Source organism: Planococcus citri, chromosome 5 (assembly GCF_950023065.1).
Source record: "Planococcus citri chromosome 5, ihPlaCitr1.1, whole genome shotgun sequence".
Classification (NCBI taxonomy): domain Eukaryota; kingdom Metazoa; phylum Arthropoda; class Insecta; order Hemiptera; family Pseudococcidae; genus Planococcus; species Planococcus citri.
In genome coordinates, this window is record NC_088681.1 from 7,951,267 (window position 1) to 7,971,424 (window position 20,158).

General features: G+C 33.6%; 2 protein-coding genes across 4 annotated transcripts; one reads left to right on the forward strand and one right to left on the reverse strand.

Annotated features, from left to right (window-relative positions):
• The first annotated feature begins 73 nt into the window (after window positions 1-73).
• LOC135848777 (arginine/serine-rich protein PNISR) lies at window positions 74-9,585 on the forward strand. 3 transcript variants are annotated; one of them, XM_065368772.1, is made up of 13 exons: window positions 74-196; window positions 311-445; window positions 550-648; window positions 736-966; window positions 1,046-1,308; window positions 1,425-1,554; window positions 1,642-1,817; window positions 1,912-2,088; window positions 2,325-2,427; window positions 2,685-2,741; window positions 2,900-2,985; window positions 3,058-3,247; window positions 7,653-9,585. In XM_065368772.1, the coding sequence occupies exons 3-13, from the start codon at window positions 585-587 to the stop codon at window positions 8,618-8,620; spliced, it is 2,445 nt and encodes an 814-aa protein (XP_065224844.1). In that variant the 5' UTR covers window positions 74-196; window positions 311-445; window positions 550-584; the 3' UTR covers window positions 8,621-9,585. The 3 variants fall into 3 exon arrangements, with proteins under 3 accessions (XP_065224844.1, XP_065224845.1, XP_065224847.1); XM_065368773.1 differs by having other exon boundaries at window positions 311-409; XM_065368775.1 differs by having other exon boundaries at window positions 311-403.
• A 3,684-nt stretch (window positions 9,586-13,269) lies between these two features.
• On the reverse strand, window positions 13,270-20,110 carry LOC135848778 (uncharacterized). The gene is made up of 9 exons (XM_065368776.1): window positions 19,810-20,110; window positions 19,631-19,691; window positions 19,428-19,523; window positions 19,114-19,340; window positions 18,826-19,035; window positions 18,601-18,723; window positions 14,381-14,493; window positions 14,029-14,205; window positions 13,270-13,911 (listed from the first exon to the last, which is right to left on the reverse strand). The coding sequence occupies exons 1-9, from the start codon at window positions 19,958-19,960 to the stop codon at window positions 13,312-13,314; spliced, it is 1,758 nt and encodes a 585-aa protein (XP_065224848.1). The 5' UTR covers window positions 19,961-20,110; the 3' UTR covers window positions 13,270-13,311.
• Window positions 20,111-20,158: the final 48 nt, after the last annotated feature.

Consider the following 20,158-nt stretch of genomic DNA (forward strand, 5'->3'; position numbering starts at 1 on the left):
CGAACCTAGCGATTATTTGTCAAACTACATAAATTAATGAAATTTTTGATGTTGGCAACCGTGATTTTTGACACAATTCACTATCCTAGCGTTTAGCAACCCTGTTTTCATAAATTGAATTAAATTCGTCGATTAAATTAAATTTTTTTTATTTCTGAAACGCGAATCGAATTTTTTATCATTTTAATTGTTTCAAGTAATTAATTATTATTCTAATCTCTTTAATTTATTACTTTCAATGTAGTATTTCATTGCGAAGTGGCCATCGCAGCGACAGTTCGCCTAATCGGTTATTTTTTTGTTCGTTTAGTGCGACTCTTTCGTTGGAATATCTCCGCTTGCCATGTTGTACAAATCAAAATCGAATCAAGAAACTCAGATGCTGATCGATTTGAAACTACAAGTAAAGGTTATTAATTAGATGAGTTTTATTTAAATTCATAAAGTAAGTGATCCGAGCTTCCCATTGTTGAAAATCGTAACGCTTTGTGCATGCGAATCACATCGGTTCACATTTCTATCGATTATAATGATGGTTTCATTTTTCAGGTATTGAAGTAACGACCTAAGTTTACAGCAAAACCATGTATTCGAACAATCAGTGGTCTTTTAACCCAGCAGTCTATCAAAATATACCTTACGAACAAGGTACGTATCGAATGTGTTTCACAATATATACCGTTATAACGTTCCAATTTAGCCAACGAGTTCATTGATCTTGTACGTTCGGTTTAGTTGATTGGGCTTCGTTGGCTCAACAATGGATCAAAATGAAGGAAACACCGTCGACGACCCAAGGATCAGCTCCACCTCCTGCAGCGTCTATTTCGAAGGATTTCCCAGCTCCAGCATCAACTCGGCTATCATCTCAATCCAGCAATGATATCGAAGGAGGTGAAGCACCTATGGATATGGATACCAAAGACGATGAAGCTACGTCACCTACCGTCGGTGCAACAGGAACGAGTAAGCTCTTAAAAGCTCAATATTCCTCGTGTTATTCGAGTACGAAACTGTGTTCTAATCGTTGGGAGTATGTTTTCAGGTGGTAATTGGAATCAGTGGAGTAATTGGCAGACTCCGTGGGGGTGGGGTTGGTCTGGAAATTCAGGTAGTGTACCATCGAGCGAAAATACTCCATCGGCTACGAGCAACGTCGATAGTAAGGTAAAGTCAACCAATAACGATTCTATCGCCGCCCTTAACGATGTTAGAAATTTCAATTCTGCATCTACAACGCAAGTATCAAGTACCTTCAATTACAATAACACCGGTGGTACTGTAATTCCACCGATAATTCCGAAATCGGTAAGTTCGAAATGAACGGATTTCTTGGCAGCAGGATTGTTCAACGAATCGTAGTCAATTTACTTCTCGTTCAGCTCTGTATTTTTTTTACTAACCTCGAACTCGAACGGTTTCAGAATTACTCGTTCAACAACACTTTTCCACCGGCTGGAAAGAGTTCTTCGGATAATTGGCATCGATCTGGTAAATCTTCCAATCGTCAAATGCCACCGAAATCAACGCCACCTGAACAGTTTCCAGTGCTTGGTAATTAATCAGCCAACGTCGTAAATTTTTTCCTCGCTCGTAGCTCGTTTTTTACTCGTAACGTTGCTTTTTTGCGTTCGATCACAGATGCAGCCAAAAAGAAACAATTACCTGCTTGGATTCGAGAAGGATTGAACAAAATGGAACGAGAAAAACAAAAGAAAATGGAAAGAGAACGAATGGTTCATGAGAAACCCATCGTAGATTACATGAATCCCGAATATATCGAACCTGAACCAGCTTCTATGCCTATTTACGTTGAAGTATGTTCATTCAAACCATCTTATAATTTTATGTTGACGACAACGTATCCCAAAATGTGCTATTTTCTACGTTCACTCGTTTAATTCTTTCTAGGAACCTCCACCCAGAGATCCTCCTCCATCGATGTCGGACTACGGACTTAGATATTCACCAGAACCGCCTCCATTGGCGTTCAAATACCAAAAACGTCGTTCGCCTTCGATACCTCGACAACGTTCGAGGGAACCTCAGGCATTACGTAAGACTAAGGATCAGATAATGGAAGAATCGGTAATACTTGTTTTGGCTAAGTTCTTAGGATGAATTTCGCGTACATTTGTTTTCAACCAGTTTACCCAAAATTACTATTCTAATAACAAAAACCTGAGACGAGCGTACTCGAATGATCGCAGAGTACTCGACATTGATTTGCACGTAGCTCGACGAGCTCGTCATCGTTTAACGCTCATTAGTTGGCGAATTTCGCGAACTATTATATTAGACGGAGATTTTTGCATTATTTATAGATGTTGAAAGTTAGAAGAATTTTAACTGAGATATTATTGGAGGCGACCGAAAAGCAGGTACAATTAATTGCTAAAGAGGAACACAGAAGATATAGAGCATCAGGTATTGTTGCGTTATTGTTGTTTTACAAAAATACCTTCATCAATTTTGTACATGTACAGATGTAATGTGGTAGGTTGAGAGTATAATAATGATTATCAATTCGAAAAAAACACATCGGAAATAATTCCATATTTTTTTCCTCTACTTGTGTAATATGTGTATCAAGTTTTCTGTTGTATTTTTTTTTTGTACTCGTTCATCATCATCATTACATTGTTACTACGTAGAGAATTTAAAAAATTCTGTCTTTTTAAAAGCTTCAGCTCCGCAGATACGAAAGAGTAATGCCTTAACTTCCTTAACTGGAAATTTGGGTACGTATTAGTATATGTTGTTATTAAGAGAATTAAAAAAAAAAAAAAGTACACTTCTGCAAAACGATTACGTTGGACGGCGATTATTAATATCTCAAAAACAGTGTACCCTGGTTCGAAACACTCTTGAATTAATTTAGGGATAATATTTACTTTAGGATTAGACGTATACGATAGCGATGATAATAGCTCGGATGGCGAACGTGACAGAGATGACGATATCGACTCCGACGAAGAGCTCAAGGTAAATGGATCTATTCTCGGTGAAAATAAAATAGCTAAAGGAATGATAATTAATTTTGTTTTTTTTATTTAGATGGTTATTGAGAAAAAGAAGCGAGATTTTACTCTTGTCGAAGACGAAATTGATCGCTTGGTCGAAGATCAAGAAACCAGGGAAAGATTAATTGCTCAACGTGACTCGAGAGACGAAGATGATATCGACGATGATGCCAATGAAGACGATGAAGAAGATGAACCGAGAGCTCGAAACAGTCGAGATAAAGGTGATGAATATGTTCGAGTGTTCGTTCGTTTGTTTGTTTGCTTGCTTTGTTCAGTGGCTATTTCATGTCAAATTATCCAGGTTTTGTGTTTAGGGTTGCTCAAAATTTTTTTTGTCGATTCCTTATCCTACGTTAGAAAAGAAGAAAAATCAATATAATTGGCCCCTCTAAATACTCTTGGGGCAAGTGAGAAGGGTTTTTTCAGTAGTTGAAATTTTTCGTTGTGATGCTCAACTTTGGAAGTTGAATTGCTCGGGACTACTCGAACTTGGAGAAAATTTGTTTGTTATGTGTTGAAGGTGATTGAGAAATTCAGAATAGTTTCAAAATTATTCGCGAAAAATTTTCAAAAATTCTTAGTCAAGCTTTTTTTAAAGCTCAATTTTTGCAAACTTGTCGAATTTTTGAGGTCTAATTTCAAAATTTGATAAAATCCAGAAAGCATGAATTTTTACGATATTTATGGATGTGATTCGCCAAATTTAGGGGGGGGGGCGCCAAAATTTTGGTCAAAATGTGAAAGAATGTCAAATATCGTGTGACATATCGTTTTAGACGTTTTCATGGGTACTGAATACGAATATCAACTCATTTTTCGACTCAAACCCTCCAACGCCTTCTATTGACCATATTTCCTGAAAATTGAAAAATTTGCGTGACTTCATGGCTTATTCGATTTTTGGGAACGCTGTGAGTAGAAGTATTAATTTAATTTTTGACGTTTGAGAGATAATTCAACGAAATTGCATTGCTCATTGTGTTGCTCACTTTCAATTTCAAAATTATGTGAATCGTCAAAAGCTCAATTTTCAAAAGCTTTCCAAATTCTAAAGCTCTAATTTAAAAATTCAAAATAATTCTAGTAAGCATACTCGTTTTCCTGATTTGACTTCTCCAGAATGTTCTATTGACCTCCTAAATTCTCTTAAAAATGAACAAATCTTTTGTCATTCAGTTTATGAGGTTTTTGGCAGCGCTAAACGCTATCAATAACCTCATTGGTTTCCAAAATTTCTTGAGGATTGAAGAGATTGTGTGGCATTGGAATGTCAAAGTGATCTGAAAGTTCTAGAAAAAAATTCAAAGAAGTTGTAACGTGAAAGATGAGTTGCTCCTCAGAAAATTTCTAAATCATGGTCAGTATCATTGAAATTTCCGGAAATTTTGAAAGCCAATGAGGGCGCTGCAGGGGCCGGATCAAAAAAAAACAAGCCGATATTCAAATTCAGCGTTCTCGAAAACCTAGTAGACCATATGTCGCACGATTTCTCAAATTTTTTCTCAAATTTTCTGGAAATTGGAGGGTCAATAGAGGGAGAGGGGGACGCTGGAGGGGTCAAATCGAAAAATTAAGATGATATTCGCATTTAGCGTTCTCAAAAACCTAATAATCCATATGTCACACGATTTTCTCAATTGTCAGAAAATTTGGACTATTACTTATGGGATGGGGGATGCTGCAGGAAAGGTCAAATCGAAAAAATGAGCTAATATTTGAATTCAGTGCTCTCGAAAACGTATAAAACGATATGTCACACGATATTTGACATTTTTTTACATTTTGACCAAATTTTTGCTGCTCCATATCCCCTCATCCCCTCCATCCTTTACTGATTTTTGCGAATTTCATCACAAAAAGTTCATAGTTCTGAGTATCATTTAAAATTTGAGCTTCCTATTTTGTTTTTCAATTTTTGAAATCTTAGAGCCAAAATTTGACAAGATTTTGAGAGAAAATTTTCAAAAAAAGCTCAACTTTGATCTCTTGAAATGTTTTGCGAATTTTTTGGAAACTACGCCGCCGAAAATCTATCGAAAGAGTCGCGAAAATAGTAAATTTGAGTTTATAGGAGCGAATTTCATTTTCATCCTACTTATGGATTTTTTTTCAAACCAAATTTCAGCATTTCGGGTCAATTTGATGAAATTATGATTTTTTCCATTTTTGGCCCAAATTTGTATTTTTTGAAAAATTTACCTCCATCGATTGATTCCCTTCTTTCCTTAAAACTGCGTGAAAATGGATCAAAAAAATGTTTATTTTTTATTTTTTGGAAATGAGCATCCTTTCATTCTTCCAAGTGCTTGAACTTTGAAGAACAATCGCTGACAGAATTCTTTTCAATCACTTCGAATGAGTTTTCACACCATTCATTTTGATCATATTGATTCATAACCAAAATTCTTGAAGAAAAAAATGCTCTTACTGCTTTTTCAGAGTTTTGAATTTTATTTTTCCAATTTTGGTAGTTTTTCTTTTGAATTTTTTTTCAATTTTAACAAATATTACTCATTTATTACTTTTGAATTTCTCGTTAGTTCTGAGTGGTTTTTTGCTGAATTTTATCACCTCGAGTTCTTGTGATTTTTTCATATGGAAATTTTCCCGTAGGATTGTGGTGTCTTTTTTTGTGAATTTTTGTAGTTTCGTAGTTTTTTCTCAATTTGAAAGGATATTATTTTTTTGTATTTTCAATTCTTTTTTTTTTTTAGTTTTTCGATGATTTTTCTGGGATTTCCATTTTTTTTTCTTTTCAAATTTTGACAAACTTTCTCCAGTTTTGATTGTACTTTTCGACTTTGAATTTTCACAATTTTAGTTATGCTTTACATTATGGTCATTTTTTTGCCTTAATTTTGACTGAAATTTTTAAAATTTCAACAGTTTTTTTTTCGAATCTTGTGCTTTGTAATTTTTTTGCTTACGTTTTTGTGTAATTGTGATTTTTCTTCTTCCAAAAATTACGATTTCCTTAAATTTAGATAATTAATTGAGGGTGGGAGGGGGGGGGCACTTCTTCAAGATTCGAAGAGTTAGTTTATTTCATTTTCACCTTTTAAGGTGGATTTTTTTTTCTGAGTCTTGTTATTTTTTATTCGTTGATCCCTTTCTCCTTTCCACTTCTGTCCCAGTTATGGGAAAGATCTTCAGGATTTCCTCTCAATTTGAACAATTTTTTTTTAAAAGTCGAAATTATTTGTTTTTTTCTAATCGTTTTGAGTGTTGCTTGAAATTGGTCGATGATTTTTCTTCAATATTTTGTCGATTTTCATCCCAATTCGTACTTTTAATTCTCGCGAGTTCCTTGTCCTGAATTTTCAGTGATTTTTTCTGAACTGAATTTTTGAGAGTTTTCCATTTTCATCCCCTCCACGATTTTGTTTTGAATTTTATCGATTCGTTTTTCTGACTAAGTAAATTTTTGTTCTTGATTTCGACGAAACCTTTTTTTTTGAATTTTCGCCATTTTTATGAAATTTTCTTGCAATTTTTAGTAATTTTTTCTGCTTACATTCTTGTAGAATTCTCCTTTTTACGGTTTCTTCGAGTTTTTGAGAGGTTTTTTTGGATTTTAAGACTCGAAGTTTTTATTTTGAATTTTTTTTGGGCTTCCTTGATTTTTTTCACGTTTTATTCTCTTAAATTCTCGTATATTCTATTTCCCAATTTTTCGATGATTTTCCTCGAATTTTCGTGTTTTCTATTGTGCCTAAATTTTTGCAAAGTTTCCGCAATTTTATCATATGTTTTCTTGAGTTTTTTTTAAAAAAAATGTTTAATATATTGTTTTTTCTTGAATTTTAGTGCATTTATGTTGAATTTCGCTCTTGAGTTTTATTCTTAGAGACTTATATATTTTGATTTTGATGTTTTTCCACATTATTCTTTGACTAATTTTTTTTTCTCTCCAGATTTTGATCATTTTTTTTCAATTTCAATTTTTTGTAGTATTTTTCCCAATTTTTTTTTTTTTTTTTTTTTTTTTTGAAATTCATTGTGTCAATTTTTTCCAAGTTTTGATGTCTTTTTCTCGCGAGTATGAGGATTTTTTTTTCTATTTCTGAAGCATAGTATATTTTTTTGTATTTTTGAATTTTTAAAATGATTTTCACAAATCACTATTTTTCCCAAATTTGGATTACAAGCTTGCCTTCCTCGCCCTTTACCATTGATTTTAATGAGTTTTCTGTTCCAAAATGATTCTTATTATTTATGGAATTTTTTCCAAGTAATGTTTAGGTACTTTTCTCAACACTCATATAATTTTTTTCATCAATTGCTCGCTTGTGTCAAAATTTCTGCAATTTTACAATATACAATTAGGGCCCTAGTATTTTTGTGTTTAGTTTTTCGAAATGATTTTAGATAAGATTAAATTTAGTTCCTCCTTATTTCGGTGGACTCCCCCCTCCCTCTTTCAATTTGGCAATTTTTTTCATCAGTTCGGATATTTTCAGAACCCGATAATTGTTCCACGCTTCCTTTTTGATAAATGGTTTTTATTTGAATTTTGATGAATTTTCTGGTTACTTTTTCCAGCTGTTTTGGTTACTTAAGTTACTTATTTTGAGAAAAATTCGAGCACAATCGCCGTATTTATATTCGTTATTTATTTGTTCGCAGATATCGGCGGGCCCGTATCACATCAAAGATACCCAGATCACGACCGCGAAAGACAATTCGATCGCGTCGTCGAGTCGAGATCCATCGACGAAGACCGAAACGATTTTCGCAGCGTCAATCGCCGTAACCCATCCGCCAGCAGCATCTCGAGCGAACCCAGACAACTGAACGGTGACACGAGACCCGTTCCTACATTAGACGCTGCCCCCGACCTCGTTTCCACATCGACCGAAGCACCCGTCGAAAATGCGACGGCTCGCGTCAGTAAAAAAGACAATAGCAGCAGCAGCAGTAGTAGTAGCAGCAGTAGTAGCAGTAGCCAATCCGCTCGAGCCGATCACAAAACCAGCAAATCGAAACGTTCTTCTACTAAACGCTCGTCGTCGCGCAGATCCAGGTCATCTTCTTCATCGTCGTCGTCGTCATCGTCGTCTTCGTCGTCGTCGTCGTCGAGCTCGTCTTCGGGACACGGCGCCGACTCGAAGAGTTCTAGCGACGATGACGATAGCCCCACCACAACCGATGATAGTAAATCGAAACGCGATAAACGTAAGAAAAGCCGAAAGTCGCGTAAAAAACCCGATACAACGGTTAAATCGTCCTCTAGCTCTGGCAAAAAATCTAAACGTCGCAGTTCCGACGATAGCGATTCCGATAGCAGGAAGTCGCGTTATAAGGACGCCAAAGACGGTAAAGCCTCGTCGTCGTCGTCGTCCTATAAACGTACCAACTCTAGGAATACCGATTCGGTCGAAAGGTCGAGACGTCGAAGATCGCCTAGTTACCGCAGACGGTCTCCTAGTTACCATAGGTCCAGTAGTAGGCGAGATTATTCGAGTAAGTACAAAGATTCTCCGTCGTCGTCGTCACGATCTCGAAGACGTGGCGCCGATGACTATTCCCCCGAATCGAAACGATCTCGGTATCGGAGCAGTTCCAGGGAGTCGTCTAGGTATAAACGTCGTTAATTTGCACTTTCGGCGTCTCGATTCCGCGATCATTATCGCCTGCTAAAATGATCGAAAGATCTTCTGGGAGTTCTGGGTGAAGCTCATAACGTCAGATAGGTATTTCCATATGGGTTGTGGCTCTTTAGAGATACGTATGACGATAACTCGTATCTGTTTCGCTCATCCTAAGGTGTAATTTAGGTTTTCGAATAAGAAAAAAAGGGGTTTCTTTATCACATGTTCGGAACGAGTCATTTGGGTAACTTTCGTCCGGCTATTTCTTTTTTTTCTTTTCTTTTTCATTCTTCAAATGGAATTCTGACCTATATTTATATTTTTCGCTTCATTCAGTATGTAGCTTTAAAAGGTGAACTTTTCCAACACCTTGGTTTTCGTTTAGATTTTATTCATCTCTTTGTCTCTTTATGCAGTTTCTTCAAGGCTGATGAACCGAGTTTTAATTTTTTTTTTACTGCCTTTGATTATTTTTTTCTTTCTTCTGGTTTCACCGAGTTTTATGTACCTAAGCTGTACATTTGTTTCTCCTCTCTCTCCCCCTTTCTCAGATCTCGCATCAATTCCCTCCCACACTCCATCCCTTATTGTTGACAAAGTGATGTTTACAACGATTGCGGGTTCATTTATTCAATTTTTTAAATTTTAATAGCAATTTTTCTCTCTTTCTTATATATTCAAGTTCAAGTACTGTATAATTTGTCGCTGGTATGATTTGCCGATTGCTGGTAACAATCTGTCTTTGCCCTCCACCCCTTTTGCCTTCCTCATCGTACCTCGAGTTGTTGGTATTATCGAAAGCAAAGTTTAAAAAAATGTAATTTTGTAGGTGGTAAAGTTTAAAATTTTTATCGTTTACGGCTTATTTGAAAAAATTATTTTGTGATACTATTTTAAGCGCTTGTATTTTTTTTTCTCGTGTATTATTTTAAAGTAATTAAAACGTACGAACTGGTGTCTTATCTGAATTTGTGTTGTGTTTGGATTTTGAAATGTTTGAGTAGTGTTTGAGTGTGAGGAAAATGGATCCAGATTGATGAAATTTTAATAATTGAACGATTTTTAACGGTTTTGTAATCTCGGAATGATGTTTTAGTTTTTGTAACGTTATAATAACGTTTGATAACGTTATAATAACGTTTGATAACGGTATGATAACGTTATGAAACTGTTTTTGTTGCAACTGAATTCTAATCCTTGTTACGTTTGTACGTTTCTGATGAATGACTTTGTTTCAACATGGCTAAACCATAACGTTTCTAGAGCAATACAGTAACGTTATGTTAACTGTTTGTAACACAATATTGTAAAATTTTTGTGAAGTTTTGGTAAGGTTTTTTTAAAAGCAATTTTCTTGATTGATAATGCCATAGCGTTACAATAAAGTTTCCATAACGGATTTGTAACGCTATGGAAACCATTTGTAACGCTATGGCGATCTCTAGATCACGAAATCGGACCAATTTATTATGACATATCGATGCTGTATTGTTGCAGTAACGTTTCCGTAACGTTATTGTAAATGCAGGTTGTAAGTAACGTTATAATAACGTTTCCATTCTAGTCATGTAACTGTATGGTGACCGTTTGGAACAACATTGTGACGTTAAACCGTGTTCTTGCCAATTTTCATTACTCCTCAACAGGGTAACCTCGGAATAACGTTTCTATAACGTTATTGTATCGTTATACTAGCGTTTTTGTTGCAACTGTCACCGAATCCTTGTTACATTTCAAATGCATTATGACTTTGCTTCATCACCCCAATACCATAAGGTTTCAATAACGTTTCTGGAACAATACAGTAACGTTATGATAACTGTAAGTTGTAACACAATATTGTAAAATTTTTGTAAAGTTTTGGTGAAGTTTTGAACAGTTTTCTTAATTAATAATGCCATAGCGTTACAATAAAGTTTCCATAACAGTTTTGTAACGCTGTGGCGATCTCTAGATCACAAAATCGCACCAATTTATTATGACATATCGATGCTGTATTGTTGCAGTAACGTTTTCGTAAGGTTATTGTAAATGCACGGTGTAAGTAACGTTATAATAACGTTTCCATTCTAGTGATGTAACCTTACGGTGACCGTTTGGAACAACATTGTAACGTTAAACCGTATTCTGGCCAATTTTCATTACTCATCAACACTGTAACCTTGGAATAGCGTTTCTATAACGTTATCGTATTGTTATACTAGCGTTTTTGTTGCAGTTGTGACTGAACTCTTGTTACGTTTTCGATGCATTATGACTTTGTTTCACCATGTCTATACCATAACGTTTCAATAACGTTTCTAGAGGAATACAGTAACGTTATGATACCTGTTGGTAACACAATATTGTAAAATTTCTGTACATTTTTGGTGAAGTTTTTTTAGAACAATTTTTCTTGATTGATAATGCTGTATCGTTACAATAAAGGTTCCATAACGGTATTGTAACTTTATGGAAACCACGTGTAACGCTATGACAATCACTAGATTACGAATTCGGACCAATTTATCATCACATAGCGATGCTGTATTGTAGCATTAACGTTTTCATAACGTTATTGTGAATGCATGTTATATGTAACGTTACAATAACGTTTCCATTCTAGTCATGTAACGTTATGGTGACCGTTTGGAACATCATTGTGACGTTGAGTTTTGTTCTGGCCAATTTTCATTACTCATCAACGCTGTGACCTTGGAATAACGTTATCTTATCGTTATAATAACGTTTTTGTTGCAACCGTGACCTAATCCTTGTTTTTTTAGAACAATTTTCTCAATTGATAATACCTATCTACTGTATTGTTACAATAAAGTTTCCATAACGCTATTGTAACGTTATGGAAACCATGTGTAACGCCATGGCGATCTCTAGATTACGAATTTGGGCTAATTTATTATGACATGGCGTTGCTGTATTGTTGAAGTAACGTTTCCGTAACGTTATTGTAAATGCACGTTTTAAGTAACGTTATAATAACGTTTCCATTCTAGAGATGTAATGTTATGGTGACCATTTGAAATATCCTTGTGACGTTGAACCCGTGTTCTGGCCAATTTGCATTACTCATCAACACTGTACCCTTGGAATAACGTTTCTATAACGGTATAGTAACGTTATCAAACCATTTTTGTAAAAAACTAGCAGTTTTTTGTATGTTTGAGCTCGGCAAGTAGGTAGGCATGAAAAACTGGGCAAAAACTGGAAAAACCACGTGGGTTTGGACGAAACGGAACCCCAAATCCTAAACTGAAACTGAAACTGAAACTTCTATTGGAATAACCTCAATTGAAGCTTGAGAGTTGAAACAAATTAAGCTAAACCAAAAAAAAAATAATAATTCTTTTACAAAAAATTATTTTTGTTTCTAGCTAAAAATTGGTAAAAAATGTCGCTTGTTTGCAAAAAATTTCAAATGTTTCACTTTTTCAACTGAAACTGCGAAAAAGTACTTACCTATTGCTTGAAAAAAATCTTGCTTTTTTTCTAAAAATGTCAAAAGTCGCCAAAACTTTCACACGTTTACTTTTTAACAAAAATTTTATTCTAAAAAATTGTGGTTTTTTGCAAAAATTTTCACAAAGTTTCAACACTTAGTTTGCTTTTTAACGTTGCTGTAAAGCCAAAGAATCGCCAAAAAGCCTTGATTTTTTTCCTTAAATGGTCAATGTCTCGCTTTTTGGCAACGTTTTCCAAAATAAGTAAGTCACTTTTTCACAGAAAAGTGCAGGACTCGAATTTTTTCAACAAAAATTGCAGAAAAATAAATTGCTAAAAAATCTCGCTTTTTACAAAAAAAAAAAAAAGAAAATGGAAAAATTGCCAAAAAGTCTCACATTTCTTACAAAAAAATTCAAAAAGTCTATTTTTGCAAAAATTGCTTGAAGTCGCGCTCTTTACCAAAAACACCCAAGAAAGCACTGCCATTCTCTGAAATTGCTAAAAATTCTCACTTTTATGACCATGGTTGCCGAGAAGTCTTTTTTTACTTACGTTTTTAAATTAAATGTTCTGGTCTTTATATGATTTTTTTTTTATACTTATTAAAATACTTTGCTGTCTTTTGTAACTTTTTTGGTTAATTAAAAAAAATTGTTGAATAAGTACCTACCTATCCAAGTTCATTTTTTTTTTTTTTTTTTTTTTTTTTTTTGATAAAAATTGAGCACGAACCCTGAGGTACTGAAGTTTATAAAAATTACTATAATCCGGAGAAATGTTGTCAAAACTGCTCGAAATTTTAGGAAAAATTGCATTGAACATTGTCAAAATGACTTGAAAACAAAGCATTAAAATTAGGTGCTTAAAATTACCCAAAAGTGATGAAATTTTGGTAAAATTTGATGAAATTCAGCAAAATTTGCATAAAACATTTTAATGAGACGTCTTCTGAACACAAGTAAAAGCGTTATTGAAATTGAAACGAAAGCTGAAAGTGCATGAAAAAAATGCCCAGAGTAATAAAATAAAAAAGCGAAAAAATCACGATAAGTAATTGAAATCTAAACATTGAATGAAAACTTCTATTAATGTGACACCTAACTTTTAACTGAACCCAAAATTTAAACCTTATTCGATCGGTTTTATCCTCTTTTAATTTTCAAACAAGTTTAACTCGACATGGCCTTATCAGTTCAAAAGAAATTAAAACACTCGATTTGAATTTTATATTATTTGATATAGGTAACATAATATTATAAATGAATTTCATCTCGCACCTTCTTAATCCAATCCACATATCCGGCCAAATCAATAACACCGACTAAATTTTGAGGATTCTTAGATTGATTACCATAAGTTGCAGCAGAATGACCTTTCAGAAGACCCGCGAAATTACGATTATAGGTTTTCGCATCCAAATGTAAACTATCATTCGCCAGTTTAACAATTTCCAAAGAATCAGATTTTGGCAACTCGGACGAAGAATTCGTATTCACATCGGTCATAAATTTCTCGAATTCTTGACGTACTGCGGAATCTTCGAGCAACAACGATGTCTGGAATTGGAATCCTGCAATTCCGCGAAGAAAATAACGATCGTTTTCTTCAAACACGATGCCACTTCCGACTACATAACTAGCCAAGTTATCTTGTTCTAAAGCCAAGCAGTGTAAATCATCCTGATGCAGGAATGTATCGGTGTTTCTCTTGCTGCAGTTATGATTGAACATCATATCTGCCCAGAAAAAGACGAAGTACGGGTATGTCCATGATTGTCTACATGCTTCGTGGCTTAGGAAAGGTAAAGCTTGGGTGTTTGGGGTGTCTTTAGCGGATTCGGGCCAGTTTACAACCTGAAAAGGGTAATTTTGTGATTAGCAGGTGAAAATTATCATTGCCAAACGAGAGGATTAAATTGTTTAGCGAATGTAGGCTATCAATAAAAAATTTGATAGTAGGGAAGTTTATACCTTCGCTGTTCCATTCCAAACGTTCACTTTTTGTGAGTTTGTCCAATGAACACAAGCTGGTGAAACATCTGAATTGAAAATTATGTCTTCCTCCAGAATCACAATCATCACCTCGTGAAAACGATTCGCGTCGAATACATTTGGACTGGTTTTATTGAAGAAACGGAACTCTTTTACCTGTACAAAAAAGTGCATTTAAATAAGATGTGCCTATTCAATTCAACTTGGAAAATTCCTATTGGCTATTAAAAATTCAGAATGGAGAATCTGAATTGGGAAAATTACCTAAAAGAATAAAAAAATAATGAAAAACGAAGTGTATTTTAAATAGGTAAGAATAGGTAGGTAGTACCTTGATAGTTTTGCGTAATCGGTGAGTTCTCTTCACAAGTACTTCGTAATCATTGGGATTATCATCAAGTATAAAATCCCTGTTTTCTGCCACGGAGTATACGCAGGATTCAGCTGAATAACAAGCAAAAGCAAACCCCATCACTTATTGTCATTGAATTGAAAGATTTAGGTCTAGTGTAAGAATGACTTTGAACAAGGATTCACAGAAGTAAGTATGCCTCAACATCGCCGGGCGAGCCTTCTCTCCTGTTCCTGCTGACCCAGAGCATTAAAAATTGTCCATTCAGAGCCCTTCTTCCTTTGCCACCTCTAATTGACCCAAGAGGCCCAAAAAATCATCCGCGGAGCCCACCTTTTCCCCCCTCTGATCGACTTGAAGGGAAGAGTTCTGTTTCTTGGAAAAGTGGCTTCAGAAAGTTCTGATCTGTTTTCTTCTCAAAATTTCCAAAAAATGCCAAAAAAGGTATCGTAGAGTCCTGGTTTTGCCTAAATTATTGTCAAAAAAAAGTTGAATTTCCCTGTTAAACTCGTCAGAAAGTTCAGTTTTTTTCAAAATTTACAAAAAGTCTCGTTTTTGCAAAATTTTCAAAAAAGTCCTAAAATTTTTCCCAAAATGGCAAAAAAGTCCTAGCGTTACCAGAATTTCCAAAAAATTCCATATTCTGCAAGAATTTCCAAAATTTTTTGTTGCTCCCAAAGATTGACCAAAAAATCATCTGAAAGTCCCATTTATGCAAAAATTGGCAAAAATGCCTAATTTTTGGATAAATTGCCAAAAAAATCAATTTTTTGTCAAAATGGTTCGAAAAACCCCATTTTTTTCAAAATTGATAGAAAGTCATTTTCAGAAAAATGTTCAAAAAGTCCTACTTTTTCCCAAAATGCCAAAATAAGTCCTAGTTTTTCCTCATGAATTTCCAAAAAATTCCGTATTCTGCAAGAATTTCCAAAATTTCATGTTGCTCACCAAAACTGCCAAAATGAAAATCAAATTTTTAGTCAAAATCATCACTGAAAGTCCCATTTATGCAAAAATTGGCAAACCTGTCTAATTATTCATAAAGTTGTCAAAAAATCCTAATTTGTCAAAAAATTGTCAAAAACTTATTTTTTTCCAAAACAGCAAAAAAGTCCTAGTTTTGGCATAAATCAACAAAAAAAGTTTGATTTTTTCTGTCAAAATCGTTAAAAAAGTCCCGTTTTTTTCAAAATTGATAAAAAAGACAGTTTTGGCCTAAATTATCAAAAAATTCCCTATTCTGCAAGAATTTCCAAAATTTAATGTTGAATCCAAAATTGCCCAAAAATCAAACTTTTTGTCAAAATCATGTGAAAGTTCCATTTGTGTAAAAATTGACAAACCTGTCAAATTTTTCAAAAAATTGTCAAAAAGTCCTAATTTTGGCAGAAATCTCCAAAAAAGTTTAATTTTCTGTCAAATTTGTTAAAACAGTTCTGTTTTTTTCAAAATTGACAAAAAAATCTCGTTTTTTCGAAATTTTTAAATAAGTCCCACGTTTTCCAAAAGGCCAAAAAAGTCCTAATTTTTAGCCAGAATTTCTGCAAAATTCCGTATTCTGCAAGAATTTCCAAAACTTCATGTTGCTCTTCAAAATTGCCAAAACAATCAAATTTTCAGGCAAAATCGTCTGAGAATCCAAATTATGCAAAAATTGAAAAAGCGCCTAATTTTTCGAAAAATTGTCTAAAAGTCCTGATTTTTTTCCAAAGTAGCAAAAAAGTCCAAATTTTGGCCTAAATTGCCAAAAACAAGTTCAATCTTCTGTCAAAATCATCAGAAAATCCCGTTTTTTTTTTTTTCAAAAATGACAAAAATGCTCATTTTTTCCAAAATTTTTAAAAAGATTTTATTTTATCCAAAATGGCGAAAAATCTTAGTTTTTTTGCCTGAATTTCCAAAAAATTCCATACATATTCTGCTAGAATTTTCAAAAGTTCATGTTGCTCTCCGAACTTGCCAAAAAAAATAAAATTTTCAGTCGAAATCGTCTGAGAATCGTAATTGTGCAAAAATTGGCAAAAATGCCAAATTTTTCAAAAAATCGTCAAAAAGTCCCAATCTTTTCCAAAACAGAAAAAAGTCCAAATTTTGGGCTAATTTGCCAAAAAAAAAAAACGTTTAATTTTCTGTCAAAATCGTTGGAAAATTCATTTTTTTTTCAAAATTGACAAAAAGTCTAGTTTTTTCCAAAATTTAAAAAAAAGTCCTTTTTCTCCCAAAACGCCAAAAAAGTCCGATTTTCGCCTGAATTGCCAAAAAATTCTGTATACAAAAGTTTATGTTGCTCTTCAAAATTGCCAAAAAAATCAAAATTGTCAAAATCGTCTAAAAGTTCCATTTATGGAAACGTCGGCAAAAATGTCCAACTTTTTGAAAAATTGTCAAAAAGTCCCAAAAAATCACTGTTTTTTTCCAAACTTGTTCTTTTGCCAAAATTAAAAAAAAACTACCTACTGTTTTTTTGCTGAAAGCCAAAAATGATAAGAAAGTACTGTTTTCTTATTGTCCTTTAACCAAAAAACTGTCGTTAGCTTTCGAATTTGCCAAAAGAGTCTCGTTTTTTTTGGTCAAGATCATCGATTGTCAAAAGCCCCATTTTTGCCTAATTTGCAAAAAGTAGGTACTGTTTTTTGCCTCAACTGCCAAAAAAGTCTTTTTGATGAAATTGTTACATAAATTGTCCTGATTTTTGCTTTTAAAAAATGCCTGCTTTTTGCCACAACATTCTGAAAGCATTGATTTTTGGCTTGGCTGCTTAAAAAATTCTCTTTTGTCCCAAAATTGCCTGACGTAAGTCTTGTTTCTTGTCATAATTGCCGAAAAAGGTCCCATTTTTTTGGTCAAAATTGTCAGAAAGTTCCTGTTTATTGCTAGAATTAAGTCCCAAGTTCCAATTTTCGCCAAAATAGCCCATAGAAGTCACGTTTTTTTAAAAAACATTGATTGGGGGGGGGGTTGGGTCATTTCAAAATTTCTGTGACGCTGATCTACGTGACGCTGACTTTTTAAAACTTGTAAAAAAATTCATTTGACTTTCTGACATTATGTCAGTGTTTTGAAAACTTGGAAGAAAATCGATCGACTTTTTTAAAAATTTTATTCAGGGGAAAAGTTTATTTATTTTTTGATATTGTGTGAGATTTTGTAAAAATTATTGAAAACTTGGAAAAAAATTCAGTTGACTTTTTGAAATTTTGTCTGACTTCTAGAAACTCGGAAAAAAATATTGTTGGCGTTCTGAGATTATTCCAAACTTTATAAAACTTGGAAGAAAACGGATTAATCGGTGTGAGGTTGACTTTTGAAAGCTTTAGAAAAAAACCTGATGACTTTCTAACATTATGTGAGATTTTTAAGAAATTTGGAGCTAAATCTTGTTGATTTTCTGACTATGTGCCTGAAAAGGGGGGGGGGAGGTGTCAATGAATTACTAAAATTATAAATAAATACATACATATCAAACTTTCAAAAATGACTTTCCATTGTCAGACTTCTTTAAATGTGGAATTCTGAACACTGAGTTAACTCCAGCAAAAAACACATCCATGATTTAAAACTATTCTTGCAGATGAGACTTTTTACCCTTTTTTTAAATGAAAAAGTTTATTTCAGCCAAAATTGAAAAATCAAAAAATATTGACTTTTCCTTCAGGTATGTCCTGTTTTATTCAAAATTTCCGTTTAAAAGTCCAATTTTTCGCAAAAATTGTCAGTATTAAGTTACTTTTTTCCCAAACTGCCATAAAATTTCACGTTTATTTTGTCAAAATTGTCAGTTTTTCATTTTTTTCATTTCTTCTTTCAAATCTTGTAAGTCTTAATTTTCCACAAACCTATTCTCTTATCATTTTTTCTCCAATTCTTTTTGAAAATAGAACCATTTCAACCCCAAAAAAATTCGTGTCGTTTTTTCGAACTCCAAAAAATTGATCATTGATATTACTTTTTCAGCCTTTCTGGAGTCTCAGATGGGCTTTTAGATTATACACTTTGAAAAATATTCGGATAACAAAGGTCAAAGGCTACACGCGAGGAACTCGGTAATTGGGACTATTAATTTTTCAAATATTCGCCGTAAATTATGGGCCTCGTAATTGAAAAAAAAAATTGCATATTTATGTCTATTACCGTACCTGTATGGTACCGTAGTTTACATATTTGTAATGTATGTATTTGTAATCAACTGAATGACATACTTGTCAAAATTAACCTTGGACTTATGATGGTGCCAAAACAATTGATTCCCTTCTTCTTTCCAATCTTTCGTACGGCGACATACCAAGTCGCATCGTTCGCATTTGTTGACTTACGTCCGCATTCTATCAAATAAAAAAAAAAAACAAAAATCAGAATAAAATTTTACTTCAGCTTATTATTCCATTTTACTCGCATCTGGGACTGATTTATATGTATAAGATTACCTTGGACACATGACAATAGAGCATTATCCCATTTTCCATCTTCTTTGCAAGTTATTTCCTGGTGATTGTGGTGAAGGTTTTCGTACGTGTAGGAGGACTTACAAGTTGGGTGAACTCTGTCTCCAGCTGTCAACGAATGGCAAGGAATTGGTAAATTTTTTTGAAAACATTGCAAATCCACGTTCTTAGGTTCTAATTTATCACACAGTTCTGAAAATTTTGAAGAAGAGAAAAAAAACAATCATTCTCGAATAAATTTAGGAAAGTATCAGACTACTCGTGGCTTACTGTAGCATCTCTTGACAGGATCAGGGATCCATCTTTTTTCATAGCAAATCGATGGGAATTCCTGGTCATCGTGTACTTTTAATGACGAATAACCTTGTTTGCATGAGATTTCAATTGTAGTAAATTCAGGAACCAGTCCATTTATTTCGCAAGATTCCGAATCGTTTCGATTACAGCTGTATTTTATAGTCCTGTCCGGCGAAGGAGGGGGCATAAGGCAAAAATCTCTGTAAATATGGAGTAGAAAAATGTTACTCGGGTATTTTACTGGGAAGGGAATTGATTTGAAGAATTTACAGGTTCGATTTTAGTACTTCGAATCTCTTTTCCTTCTTGTTCCATTACTGGCTAAAGCAATATCCAGTAAATTCAAACATTTTCCATGATTGTCGCAGAACTGAAACTCGGGTCTGAAAAAATAACAAAAAAATATCTAATTAATTTTTCGAAATCGTAATAATTGATATTTTCCCCCTCCACTTTCTCAATTCTGTTGATAATGTTCTCCTCTACTTACCGATCATAAATTTGCTCAATTTCATTCCCTTCATCTGATCTAATATAAGGCGAACATAAAACTGCAAAAATATTTTTAAAATTATTTTTCATATTCATAATGCAAAAATTGAAAATTATAAAAATGAAATCCGAAAAAAAACACAAATTTTAAATTGAAATGTGAAATGAAAAACTTACCAATGCTCAAACATAATAAACTTAAATAAATTAATGTAAAACAAATAAGATTATTTTTAAAATTCATTTTCACTATTAATTTATAAAAATCACTTCGAACATTAAACGTGTATTTTATCACAAACGTAAGCTGTAATATCGAACAGAGCATGCAAATTCGAAAAAATTGATCCCCACCGATTAAAAAATACAAAACACGAATCAGTATTAAATATTCAGAAAGGAAGAACTCATTTACAAGTTCGATTTATAGCACGTTATAAAAAGACTTTGTTGCTTGCTTTTTTTGACAGTTTTCTTTTGCACAAATTTACATCTTATTATAAAATACATGTGCGTATTCTATACC

What these genes read in the sequence shown, in the direction of transcription:
- LOC135848777 (XM_065368772.1), top strand. Translation starts at nt 585, where the DNA reads ATGTATTCGAACAATCAGTGGTCTTTTAACCCAGCAGTCTATCAAAAT. An exon ending in TGAACAGTTTCCAGTGCTTG is followed by an intron (nt 1,555 to 1,641) that starts GTAATTAATCAG and finishes GTTCGATCACAG; the next exon opens with ATGCAGCCAAAAAGAAACAA. An exon ending in CAGAAGATATAGAGCATCAG is followed by an intron (nt 2,428 to 2,684) that starts GTATTGTTGCGT and finishes TCTTTTTAAAAG; the next exon opens with CTTCAGCTCCGCAGATACGA.
- LOC135848778 (XM_065368776.1), bottom strand. Translation starts at nt 19,960, where the DNA reads ATGCTCTGTTCGATATTACAGCTTACGTTTGTGATAAAATACACGTTT. An exon ending in TCTATTGTCATGTGTCCAAG is followed by an intron (nt 18,724 to 18,825) that starts GTAATCTTATAC and finishes TTTATTTGATAG; the next exon opens with AATGCGGACGTAAGTCAACA. An exon ending in TTTGGAATGGAACAGCGAAG is followed by an intron (nt 13,912 to 14,028) that starts GTATAAACTTCC and finishes TACCCTTTTCAG; the next exon opens with GTTGTAAACTGGCCCGAATC.